The sequence below is a fragment of the Melanerpes formicivorus genome, unplaced genomic scaffold (genome assembly GCF_026170545.1).
Source record: "Melanerpes formicivorus ecotype bairdi unplaced genomic scaffold, bMelFor1.0.p_v2 SCAF_26, whole genome shotgun sequence".
NCBI classification, from domain to species: domain Eukaryota; kingdom Metazoa; phylum Chordata; class Aves; order Piciformes; family Picidae; genus Melanerpes; species Melanerpes formicivorus.
In genome coordinates this window covers 5,090,254-5,103,712 of record NW_027142378.1, presented here as the reverse complement: position 1 = coordinate 5,103,712, position 13,459 = coordinate 5,090,254, and the positions used below count along the sequence as shown (strand labels likewise).

Genomic DNA, 13,459 nt, shown 5'->3' with positions numbered 1-13,459 from the left:
CTCCCTCAACCTTCTGGCTGTGCTTCTTCTGATGCAGCCCAGGCTGCCATTGGCCTTCTAGGCTCTAAGTGCCCATTCCTGGCTCATGTCTAGCTTCTCATCCAACAGCACCTTCAGTTTGTTCCTGTATCCTTGTATCAGCTGTATTCCCTGTGGGAGGTGAGAGTCTTTTGTAAAAGCAGCAATGGAGTGTGTCCTCAAGAGCTTTACAGATGCCAGGTTAAGATGGATGGCTGCAAGCTCTGAGAGTAATTGTACACAGCTTTGTGACGATGAAACAACACAGGGTGCAAGGTCAGGGATCTCTTTGGTATTCTAAAAAGTGTTAACTTTTCCAAATACTTGCTGCTGTTGAAATCTCAAGAGATGTGTTAGAGGACTGGACATGTTGCTGATACAAGGAGGACCTGGAAGCGTGTGACAGCTGTTACCCTGAGTGGTGATAATCACACTTAAATGTGTATCCTGAGGTGCCAGATGAGGCTCAGGAGAGGCGGGGGAAAATATGCAGCATGGAGGCAGTCAGCACTCCTGGAAGGTGTTAACTCTGAGCTGTAAGGACATGAGCTACAGATAGCAGTGCCTGAATTCTTGTCTGGTTGAGGGCCACAATAACAGTATAGATATAACCAAAGCACTAAGTAGGCTTTGCTGTGGCAAAGAGCTGCATCAGATGACCTCTGGAGGTCTCTGCCAACAATTTGAGATTTGTGCCTAGGGAAGATGAAATGTACTGCTGAAGCAATGAAAGGCATTAAAGAAAAGGCTTCATAAAAGAAAATTAATTGATGTGTGTCATTAATTACAAGAATCACTGCTACAATCGATTTTATTTTGTTCCCCTCTCTGAATTAATGTAAAGCTCATGAACCACTTAGGCTCTTTGGCTGTCTCTGCTGTGGTAATAGCTGTTGCTGTCAGCTCTGGGCACGCTGCCTGGAGGTGGGTGTCTAGAGTGCTCAGGGAATGCGTGGGCTTCTCTTAAAGCATGGCAAAAACAAGTGGAGTTATATAAACTGTCGAGTAACTAATCCTGTGAATTGTGTTACAACAAGCAGTGAAACTGTGTCAGTTATCCTTGTGAAAACAAGAACGGGTAGTATCTCTCCCTGAAATGTGGCAAGAGTTTACGAACAAGGAAGGAAAAACGGCCAGCTGGAGCACAGAAGACCTTCTCTTCCTTCTGAAGATCATCTTTCTCTTTCTCCCAGCCCCAAGTCCATTTTTCATTTAATAACCTCAGAGGCTATTTGTTGAAGTGCACATTGTCATTTTCTCCAGTTGCACTCCGTTTATCTCATGCTCTGTTAAATCTGTCAGCTTCCTTTCTCCTGGCCTGCAGTATTCTTACACACTGTATCACAGGGTGTTAGGGGTTGGAACAGACCTCTGTAGATCTTTGAGTCCAACTGTCCTGCTAGAGCAGGACCACAGAATCTAATGCAGGTTGCACAGGAATTTATTCAGATGGGTCCTGAAAGTCTCCAGAGAAGGAGACTCCACAACCTCTCTGGGCAGCCTGCTCCAGTGCTCTGTGACCCTTACACTAAAGAAGTTCCTCCTCATGGTGAGGTGGAACTTCCTCTGCTGTAGTTTACATCCATTGGCCCTTGTCCTATCAGAGAGCACGAGTGAGCAGAGGCTGTCCCTTCCATCCTGACCCCCAGCTCTCAGATACTTATAGACACTTACTAGATCCCCTCTCAGACCTCTTCTCTCTGAAACAAGTCCTGGTGTGGTTTATTTGCTCGGAGGAGGGAGTTTTCTGCTCTCTTCTCACTCCATGTATTATTCTAAAATGATATTTTACTTTTTCACTCTCCAAATCTCCTCACCAGCATAAAGCATGCCAGAGTTCTGCTATTCACCTCTTAGTTTTGGGAATGAAGTTGAAAAGGGATAAAAGAAAAGGTTTGGATTTCATTTAACTTTAGCTGTGTCCTGAGATGGAAGGGACAGAACATGGTTTCCTCTCCTTATTTTCTTTCAATTTATATTTGGTTTTATTTTCCCCAAATGTACTGTGCTCATATGAGCATAGTCATGTTGCAAAATGTTTCTTTATGTATTTTACTTAAAGCTTACAATTCCTTTTCTCCCCTGCAGACAGCCTGCTTTCGAGAGGAGAGAGATGTGTTAGTGAACGGAGACAACCAGTGGATCACAACACTACATTATGCATTCCAGGATGAAAACTACTTGGTGAGTGTTGCTTTTTATTTATCTGTGGATGGAAATGGCAGATTCCTAGCTGTGCTTGAAGACAGGAATATTGTTTGTGTGGTTGGTAGTTTTGTCTTCTGGACTGAACAGATTTTGTGTCCAAGGGTTTGAATGCGGGAGAGTGGTCAGAAAGCTTGCAAGTTTTTGCTATAAATATCTCAGGAATGCAGCTTTGTTTTCTAAGCCACTTTGCATTTGTTGATAAACCTATCTGCATCTCCCTATAATTCATCACTCCATTAAAGATCAAAGTGCACTTACTAACATACATTTTCTTTGTGACTTCAAGTTTTCTGTGATTAACATTGCTGATGACTGCTGTACAGTTAGAAACAGGGAGTAGCTCTGTTTCAAAGCACAAGTTGGTTCTCACACAGTCACAGAATGTTAGGGGTTGAAAGGGACCTCAAAAGATCTTCCAGTCCAACTCCCCTGCCATAGCAGGATCACCTAGGACAGGTCACACAGGAATGCATCTAGGTGAGTTTGGACTGTCTTCAGAAAAGGAGACTCCACAACCTCTCTAGGCAGCCTGTTCCAGGGCTCTGCCACCTTCAGTGAAAAAGGTTTTTTTTCTTATATTCATACAGAACCTCCTCTGCTCCAGCTTGCACCCATTGCCCCTTGTCCTCTCCTTGGATCATAGAATCTTTGAGGTTGAAAGACTTTCAAGATTATTAAGTCCAACCTTCTATCTAACACCCCCATGCCCAATAGACCATGTTCCAAAGTGTTGTGTCACTGAGCAGAGCCTGGTCTTCGCCTTTTTGAGGACTTAGACCCACTAAGATATTACAAAGCAAGGAAATGTTCTTGCAGAACAGAAGAATGCCACTAAATGTCTTAATAAATGGTTGTAAGCTGCAGTTGTAGACTAAAAGGTCTTTTTAATGTTAAAGGTTATTTAGCTTTCAGGTATTTTGAAAGACTTGGGGGGGAAAAAAAGGTAATATGAGGAAAAAGTGCCAATTTTGTGTTCTACTTTAAGTGGGAAAGGTTTCTTTTAATTGTGATACATTTTTAGTGTTATTTGTGCCTGAAAAAAATAAACACTGATATATTTTTGCTTATTTGGGTTTTATTACCCAGTAGTTTGGTTTTCATATATTAGTCAGTTGGAATCTTTTCTTAAACATCCATTATGCAGTCGTATTACTTACTTGGGGTTTTTGTCCCCTCCAGTATGTCCACTAAAACAAATGGAATTCTTGCAGAGCTGCAGTGCTTTTTGCAGCTTACTGCTTTGTGTTCTGAAATCCATGGATTTTAGTGGAGTTTGTGTAGAAACAGGGCTCTGTATTTGTGAATCTTACTCCCAGCCAGCTTTAGGCTTTCTTAATTTGGACAGTGAAGATAATCTCAGGTTTTGTATAATTCTGATCTTACTATTAATAGTATTTGAAAGGGAATATTAAGTATTCTGCAGCAGCCTGCTAGAATTTGTGTTAATCCTGCCAGTTTCCTTATTTGCACTAAGCACAGTGAAGCTTCTGGTCCTTACCTTTGGTAGCCTGCTAGCTAACAGGAGCTGCTTTTGCAGGCTGCTGGGGAAGATGTCAGCAGTGCTGTCTTTCCTCAGCTTGGTGTGACTGCAGCCCTGGTGCTTCTTATTGAAATATAATGCACCAGAAGTTGCCTTTTTAAAAAATGGAGGTTGTTTACCTTGACTTGAGTGATGCCTTTGACACTGTCTGCCACAACATCAGCATGGCTGAGCTGACAAAGCATGCATTAGGTAAATGACAGGGAACTGGGCTGAAAACTTGCTGGGCCCAGAGGGTTGGGCTCAGTGACACAAAACCCAGCGGGAGGCCAGTCAATGCTGGTGTTCCCCAGGACTTAACAGCGGGGCTGACTTCTTTATTAGGAGCACTGCATCCAGTTCTGGTGCCCCTGGCATAAAGAGGATCATAAGACTGCTGGACTAGGTTCAGTGCAGTCCATGAAGAAGGTCATAGGGCGGGAGGACCTTTCCTATGGGGACAGGGTGAGAGAATTGGAGCTGTTCAGTCTGGAGAAGAGAAGGCTCCAGGGACACTTTAAAGCAGCCTTCCAGTACCTGAAGTGGGCTACAAGAAAGCTAGGGAGGAACTTTTCTACAGGGGCTTGTAGTGATAGGACAAGAAGAAATGGATTAAAGCTTGAGGAGGGTGGATTTAGACTGAAGATTAGGAAGAAATGCTTGATAGTGAGGGTGGTGAGACACTGGAACGGGTTGCCCGGGGAGGTTGTGGATGTCCCCTCCCTGGAGGTGTTCAAGACCAGGTTAGATGAGGCTTTGAGCAACCTGGTCTAGTGGGAGGTGTCCCTGCCCATGTCAGGGGGGGTTGAAAGTAGATAATCTTTAAGATCCCTTCCAAACTGGTACTATGACTCTACGAAATGGAGTTGTGTGTTGTTGCATCTTAAATATTAGTTACTATTTGTGATTCATTCTGCACTGCTGTAAGGAGTCACTGCTTCCAATGCTAGTGGAATGCTGCCTTCCTGGAAGCAGAGGTTGGAACTCTAGGCAAATGCTTTCAGATACTGTGTGCTTCAGTGGGAAATTATTCTAATTAGTCTGTCCACAATGGTGTTGGAAAGCAATGTCATAGAAATGGGTGTTAAATTAGATTGCTTATAATTAGTTTGTTAGTTATAATTAGTTGGATTTTTTTTTCCTTTTCCTCATTTGCCCTTCCAGTTGCTGTTCCACAGTGAAACTAAACTAAGCTTAAAAGACACTAATAAGGAGATTCACACTTTTTCCAGTAATTTTGACTGTGTCTCTAAAGGAAGTGGGAGGAGTGGCTGACACCCTGTTAGGTTGTGTGGCCATTCAGTGAGACTTGCCCAGACTGGACAGCTGGGCAAAGATGAACCTAATGAAATTCAACAAGGATAAGTGTAGAGTCCTGGACCTGGGGAGGAATAATACTATGCACCAGTGTGGACGTCCTCCTGGTGTCCAGCCTAAATCTCCCCTGTTCCAGTTTCAAACCATTGCCCCTTGTCCTATCCCCACAAGCCCTTCTAAACAGTCCCTCCCCAGCCTTCTTGTTGGTCCCCTTCAGATATTGAAATGGAGCTCTAAGGTCTTTCCAGAGCCTTCTCTTCTCCATGCTGAACAGCCCCAATTGTTTCAGCATGTCTTGATAGGAGAGGTGCTCCAGCCCTCTGGTCATCTTGGTGGGCTTCTTTTTAATGGATCTGTGCTTGAAATCCTTTACTCCTTTGCATTCTCTCCAAGGTTATTATTTTTACAAGGGAATCCTGAATATCTAAATCATTTCTATTTGGTGATGAGGCAGTAGATGAAGCTGATACTATTTTGCCATGGGACTTAATGTATTTGGAGAGGTGTAGATACAAAAAGTATTCAAGGAGGTTAAATATTAAAACGTGACTGAACTAGCTACTGTTTTCAGCACGTCTGAGCAGCTTGGTTAACCTTTAATGCTTATTGTTATTTTTACAGTGCATTAATTTGTGTGCATCAATTAGTTTTTGTTCTCCAAATTCACTCCAACTGTTTCCTTTTTTCACTCTGCTTTCTTGTCCTTCTCTCTCCATAGTACCTGGTTATGGATTATTATGTTGGAGGGGACCTGCTTACATTGCTCAGCAAGTTTGAGGACAGGCTGCCTGAAGATATGGCTCGTTTTTATCTGGCTGAAATGGTGATAGCTATTGATTCAGTTCATCAGTTGCATTATGTTCACAGGTAAGTCATTTGTGCTCCAAATTCTTGCAGGAGTAGTGGGAAATTTCTTGCTGGAGTGAAAATAACTCCTGTGAAAGAGTTTAGGGTGGTAACAAGCCTTTGCTGCAATAGGAAGGATGATAAAAGTGACCTACTTACATCTGGTGGTTATTGAGAGCTGGTGTTAACCTTGTGGTCAGAGGCATGAATGAATGTCTACATTCATCTGATGAATCTTACCCACTGGCATGTTTCAGACTCAATGATCCATAATTTATAGGAGCAAATCTGGAAACCTGTTTGTGAAATCTGCTCAAACCCTTCTGAAGGGTCAGAAGCTGTTTCTTAATTAAGAAGTTGAAGCCACACCATTGTGTGGTCTGCTTTGGATTTATTGGGGGTATTTTTCTTCACCATTTTCTCTTGGTCATAGTGAAGTTATCTTCAGGGTGAAATGAGGACATTCTGCTAAATAATTGGAAGTAATTAAATTGTGGTACTTAGGTTTATCTTAGATCGGTACTTGGATTGGTAAATAAAAACCAAATCATGTATTCTGTTCAAAGCAGAGTGTTAAGTTATGTATTGTGAGGTCATGATTGCTTTTTCCACCACCATCAATGTGGCATCATCTTTCATGTCTCCATCTTCACTGGATTCCATGGTGGTTCTTGTATGCAGAGGAAAAGGTTACCTTGCAAGAGGCAGAGTTTTCAAATGCAGTAGATTTCATTTGCTCCAACGGAAGTAAACTCTGAGTTGTTTTAACTGGTAAGGCCACAACTTGAGTAATGGGTTTGTATTTGGGCCCCTCACTGCAAGAAGGACATTGAGGTGCTGGAATGTGTGCAGAGAAAGGCAACAAAGCTGGGGAAGGGTCTGGAGAGCAGGGCTGGTGATGAGCAGCTGAGGGAGCTGGGGTTGTTTAGTCTGGAGAAGAGGAGGCTGAAGGGAGACCTCATTGCTCTCTACAGCTCCCAAGAAAAGAGGCTGGAGGGAGGCTGGTGTTGGTCTCTTCTGCCTTGTATCAGGTGAGGAAATGGCCTGAAATTATGCCAGGGGAAGTTTAGGTTGGAGATTAGGAAAAAATTCTTTGCTGCAAGGGTGGTCAGGCATTGGAACAGGCTGCCTAGGGAGGTGGTGCAGTCACCATCCAAAGAGGTGTTCAGGAAACCTGTGGCCATGGCACTTTGGGACATGGTTTAATGGCCATCGTGCCGTTCAGTTGATGGTTGGACTTTATGATCTTAGAGGGCTTTTACAACCAAAGCAGTTCTGTGATGCTATGATTAAGTTGGCAGAAGGAGCTTGATACACCATCTATTGCCCTCAGAGTGGCCATTGCTCCTTTTACTGTTGCCATGTGGCTGATTCTCTCCAGAAAAGGTGGAGGTTTTGTCCAAAAGGTGTTTTGTGGCTGGTTTTGGTTTATGACTGCATTGTGTCCTTTGAAATGGTGGCTTTTCATGAAAGAGCTGTAGCTGGCAATGCTTTGAGGTGGGGTGGTGCTAAGCTGCATGTTACTCCTGGAATATTTTCAAGTCTGCTAGCTTTGTTCAAAACCTGTGTCTGCCTGCCAAAGAGAGCTCTTTGTGATAACACCTTGTGGGGAAACCCAGCCAGAGCATTATTCCTTGAATTCTGAAGATTTCAGATGTGTCATTTGTGAGAAATTGTTTGCTTAGGGCCTGATGTGGGAGCCTTTCTATTTGGTGTCATTTGGCTCTGGCTTTTAAAATGTGTTTGTGGGTAAGCTGCTGAGGTGCTATCTTCTGTTACTTCATGTGCTACATAAGCTGCTCTGCTTTACTCAATGAGTCTGCATATCATCACAGAATGTTAGGGGCTGCAAGGGACCTCCAGAGATCCAGACCAAGCTTCCTGTCAGAGCAGGATCATCTGGGGAAGGTCACACAGGAACACATCCAGGTGGCTTTTGAATGTTTCCAGAGAAGGAGACTCCACAACCTCTCTGGGCAGCCTGCTCCAGGGCTCCAGCACCCTCACAGTAAAAAAGTGCTCCTCTGCTCCAGCTAGCACCCACTGCCCCTTGTCCTATCATTGGACATCACTGAGCAGTGCCTGACTCTGTCCTCTTGACACTGCCCTGCACATCTTTACCAACATGAATGAGGTCACCCCTCAGGCTCCTCTTCTCCAAGCTATAGAGCCTCAGCTCCCTCAGTCTCTCCTTGTAAGGAAGATGTTCCACTGCTTAATCATCTTTGTGGCTCTGTGCTGGACTCTTTCAAACAGTTCCCTGAGGTTCTTCTTGAACTGAGGGGCCCAGAACTGGACCTAATATTCCAGATGCAGCCTCACCAGGGCAGAGTATATGTGACATGATCAGCCTCTGAAATGAGACCTCTTCCACTGTTCCTCTGATTAGGATGTTTGCAACTGCTAAAGTAAATAAAACACAGCATCTGCATGCCAATAATACTCTGTTCTGGAAAGTTTTAACTCTGATGGTCACGTCCTTTGTGGCCTTCAGGATGTGATCTGAGATTTAGCTACTTAACTAGAAACCATGCTTTAGGCATCTTTCATTCAAGGTTGTTTGTTTTTCCCTTGGAATGAGATAGCAGATTGTTTTGGTTTGATTTGTTTTGTTTTGTTTCCTTTTTGTGGCCCAGTTCTTTCAGCATAGATTTTCGTGTTAACAGATTCACAGACTGTATTGGGTTGGAAGAGACCCTCAAAGGTCAGCCTGTCCCACCCCCCTGCACTCAACAGGGACTCCTTTAACTAGATCAGGCTGACCAGGTTTGATCCTGAATGGCTCCATGGATGAAGTCTCAACCACATCCCTGCGCAGCCTGTTCCAGTATTTCACCACTCTCATTGTGCAGAACTTCCTCCTGATGTCCAACCTAAATCTCCCCTGCTCCAGTTTCAAACCATTGTCCCTCATCCTATCACCACAGGCTCTCCCCAGCATTCCTGTAGGTCCCCTTCAGATACTGAAATGTAGCTCTAAGGACTCCCCAGAGCCTTCTCTTCTCCATGCTGAACAGCCCTGAATGTCTCAGCCTGTCTTCATAAGAGAGGTGCTGCAGCCCTCTGATCATCTCTGTGACCCTCCTCTGGACCTCTTTGAGCAGGTCCATGTCAGTCTTGCGTTGAGGGCTCCAGAGCTGGACACCATATTCCAGGTGAGGTCTCACCAGAGCAGAGGGGCAGAACCACCTCTTGACCTGCTGGTTTAGGGGTGAATTTTGTAGAGTAGGGTCAATGGTTGGTGATGATCCCAAGGGTCTTTTCCAACCTGAAAGATTCAGTAATTGTATGAGATTACTCATTTGTACTAATGAAGTGAGGCTTGCTTGTAGGCCAAGGTTAAATAGTGTCTTGTGCCAGTTTCCTGCAAACTGTAGTATCATACCTGGTGAGATTTTACATATCTTAAACCAAATTGATTCTGGTTCCTATTTTTATAGATTCTTAGCACTGTTTTAGTCCTTTAGCTGATGGAAAAAAAAAGTCTCTACATGCATTAATACTAATTTCAGTTTTCAGAGTTCATAGACTGTTTGGGGTTGGAAGGGACCTTAAAGATCACCTAGTTCCAGTCCCCCCCGCCACAGACAGGGATACCTTCCTCTAGCCCAGGTTGCTCAAGGCCTCATCCAACCTGGCCTTGAACACCTCCAGGGAGGGGGCATCCATGATCTTCCTGGGCAGCCTGTTCCAGTGTCTCACCACCCTCACTAGAAAGAATTCTTCTTAATCTCCAGTCTAAATCTGCCCACTTCAATCCATTCCCTTTCCTCCTGCTACATTAAGCCCTTGTGAAAAGTCCCTCACCAGATGTCCTGTAGTCCCCCTCAGGTACAGGTAGCCTGCTAGGAGGTGTTCCTCAAGCCTTCCCCTCTCCAGGCTGAACAGCTCCAACTCTCTCAAGCCTGTCCCCAGCCCCCTGATCTAGTTGAGAGGTGTTCTTGCCCATGACAGGGAGGTTGGAGCAGATGATCTCTGAGCTCCCTTCCAACCTACGCCATTCTATGATCATCTTTGTGACCGTCCTCTCGACCTGCTCCAGCAGTTTGATGTTATGTTTTTACTTAATGTAAGATGGAACTTGAGCTTTAAAATGCTTGGTTTTGTCTAAATCCTTTTAAATAAAAAGGAGTCCTTTTTTAAGTAAAAACCATTTTGGAAGGCCTGGTTGCCACTGGAAGAATTTTCTCCTGGGCATTGCAGAAGACACACTCTGTGCACATACAAGTCCCAGGCACGGTGAGTGTGCCACTGGCGGCTTGCCTTCTGTCTGTCCCTGCCGCTGCTGCCTTTTGTGCTGCCTTCTGAGGCAGCCCTTGCTTCAGTAAGGGTGCATCTAAGTCTGTCTCTGTCCCAGATTTTATATGGGACATTCCAGCTTCCTGCACACTACAGAGTTCTAAGCGTTAATGTGCTTAAGCAGTTTTCATCTTGATATTTGATTTCCTTCATCTCTTTGTTCCTCGCAGGGCTGTGCAGTGAATTTGCAGCTAGGGAGTGTTGAGCATTCAGGCTTCTGATCTGCCAGACCACTGCACAAACAGACATTTAAAATAGCTTTCAGAGATTGGCACACACCCACCTTAAACAGGCTTAGTTTTCTGTGGAATGGTAAAACAATCCTGCCTTACCTTCTGACAAAGAAAATATTTTGGAAGGCTTATGAAACACCTATGGTAATTATTGTTTTTGTTGGTGAAGTTTGTGGGAGGATAGTTAGGGCTACGGGGCAAGCTCTCGAGTTACATACATTGCAGATGTCATCTGCTTGAGAAAAGATAGGCAGAGCACCAACACATCGACTGCCCTAAGGGGTGAGGGATTGCAGGCAGCTTCAACAGAGGGCCACAGGATGATCCAAGAGCTTGAGCACCTTTGCTGTGAGGATAGGCTGAGGGAGCTGGGGTTGCTCAGCTGAGAGAACAGAAAGCTTCTGGGTTTAACAAGATCGAGTGCCAGGTCTTGCACTTTGGTCACAACCACCCCAGGCAATGCTACAGGCCTGAGAATGAGTGGTTGGAAAGCAGCCCTGTGGAAAAGGATCTGGGGGTGTGCTGGTGGATGGCAGCTGAAACATGGGCCAGCAGTGTGTGCAGGTGGCCAAGAAGGCCAACAGCATCCTGGCCTGGATCAAGAGCAGTGTGTCCAGCAGGAGTAGGGAAGTGATGGTGCCCCTGTAGTGGGCACTGGTGAGGCCACAGCTTGAGTTCTGCATTCAATCCTGGGTACCACAGTGTAAGAAAGACATGAGGTCAGAGAGGGCGTCCAGAGAAGAGCAACAAGGCTGGAGAGGGGTTTGGAGGGCATGGTGTATGGGGAGCGGGCTGAGGGAGCCTGGGTTGTTTAGTCTGGAGAAGAAAAAGGCTGATGGAAGCCCTCATTGGTCTCTGGCTTGAGTGAGCCTGGTGTTTGTCTCTTCTCCCAAGTAACTAGCAATAGGAAAAGAGGAAATGGGCTTAAGTTGTGCCAGGAGAGTTTTAGGTTGGAGATTAGGAAAAATTTCTTTCCTGAGAGAGTGGCCAGGCATTGGAACAGGCTGCCCAGGGAGGTGGTAAACTCACCATCCCTGTAGGTGTTCAAGAAGTGTCTAGATGTGGTGCTTCAGGATATGCTTTAGTGGTCATGATAGTTGGGTAACAGGTGGTATTGAGGATCTTAAAGGTGATTGTGCGATTTTGTGACCTTATAGCTGCTTTCCAATACCTGCAAGGAGCCTACAGGAAGGCTGGAGAGGGAGTTTTCCTAAGGGTGTGTAGTGACAGGGCAAGGGGAAATGGTTTGAAGTTGAAGGAAGGAAGGGTTAGACTGGATCTTAGGAAGGAGTTCTTCAGTATGAGCGTGGTGAGACTCTGGAATAGGTTGCCCAGGGATGTTTTGGGCTGCATCTTCTCTAAGGGTGTTAAAGGCCAGGTTGGATGAAGCCTTGGGCAACCAAGTCTAGCTGAGAAGCATCCCTGCCCATGGCAGGGAGGTTGGAGCAGATGATCTCTGAGGCCCTTTCCAGCCTAAGCCATTCGGTGATTCTCTTTGACACTTTAAACCTGAAGGATTTTAGCATTCTGAACCACCCAATGCCTTCTATTTATTTATTATTATCCCCCTCCCCCCTTTCTTTCCATTTTCTTTATCATCTTTGGAAATTTCAGTTGGGCTTCATTGGCACATTTCGGTTCTTGAAATACAGAGCAGCAGAATTCTCTGTGGAAGTGACATCCTTTCTGAGAAATATTGAGCATAGTGGAATAATGGAGGCATAAAAGAACTGCCTGTGCTTTTATTTTCAAGCCTCCTCTTTGCTTTTCACAAGAAGGCTCTATTTGCCCTCAGTAAAAATCATCTTGGGGACATCCCTGAAATACTTACTGTAGTTAGCAGGCAGCTGGAATCTGGGATTCTTCGGAAGATGCATTTCACTTTCAACTATAAGTTTCAGTGCCAGCATATCCATTTTTGACTTGCTGAATAAGTGGTTTTCTGTCTTCTGGGTGTAGCCCATCCTTCCTGATCATTAATTTGCTTAAGTGGAAAATTTGGGGGTGGAAGGCCCATCCTGGGGAGTCAGATGCGTTGCACCATGCGCCTGTGAGTCGAGTTGGCAGAAGGGTGAGCCAAGTGCTGTGGCCTTTGGTAAAGTGAACTGTTATTGTGGGCTTGAAAGAAAGCAACCCAAGCATTTGAAGTGTTTACCAAACTTTGCAACAGACAGGACTGTTGAATGCACACCATGAAGATGTCCTTACAAAGTGCTGAGAGTTAAGGAAACTGAGCTAGGAAAAATAAGGGGGGGGGGGGAAGCCCCAACCAACAACGTAAGGTTATTTTGATAGCCTGCTGGGAATGGTCTTGCTTTGAAATGTTGCAGGGTTTAGTTTTACATGGAAAACTGCAAGGCAGGACGTTATTTTAGTGAGTGTTTGGTAAGCCATTGCTTCCAGGCAAGGTATTCCTTATGCAGAGGTAGGCCTTGAGCAACCTGGCCTAAATGAAAGGTGCCCGTGGTGGCGGGCTTGGAACTAAATGTTCTTTAAGGTCCCTTCCAACCCAAACCATTGAGGTGGTCTAAGAGCTCTGTGAGTTTAAGGCTCTATGTTTGCTCTCCATCTTCAGTGCTGAGGAGGGACTGCAGGCAATAGGCCACCTTGCCAGCTCTGAGCTTTCCCGTTGCCCTATGGCTCTGTGTGCTCTAAACAGAGCACTTCTTTGCTCTGTGACAGAACAAGAGGACACAGTCTCAGGCTGTGCCAGGGGAGGCTTAGCCTGGATGTTAGGAAGAAGTTCTTCGCAGAAAGAGGGATTGGCCATTGGAATGTGCTGCCCAGGGAGGTGGTGGAGTCACCATCCCTGGAAGTGTTTAAAAAGAGACTGGATGAGGCACTTAGTGCCATGGTTTAGTTGATTAGATGGTATTGGGTAGTAGGTTGGACTTGATGATCTTGAAGGTCTCTTGCAACCTGGTTAATTCTGTATTCTGTTACATAGTGCCCCCTCAGGGTGGCACCCAACCTGTAGTGAGGACTGGATGGAGTTAATGCTGCTTGATTAGAATTCATT

At 45.1% G+C, this 13,459-nt stretch overlaps 1 protein-coding gene across 4 annotated transcripts in view; it reads left to right on the top strand.

Annotated features, from left to right (window-relative positions):
* The window catches only part of CDC42BPA (CDC42 binding protein kinase alpha), a 184,200-nt gene that overhangs the window by 73,931 nt on the left and 96,810 nt on the right, over positions 1-13,459 (top strand). For all 4 annotated transcript variants that reach the window (XM_068153459.1, XM_068153461.1, XM_068153460.1 and 1 more), the window contains exons 5-6: positions 2,107-2,202; positions 5,781-5,929. In XM_068153459.1, coding sequence (XP_068009560.1) covers positions 2,107-2,202; positions 5,781-5,929 — 245 coding nt within the window. The remainder of the gene's footprint in view (positions 1-2,106; positions 2,203-5,780; positions 5,930-13,459) is intronic.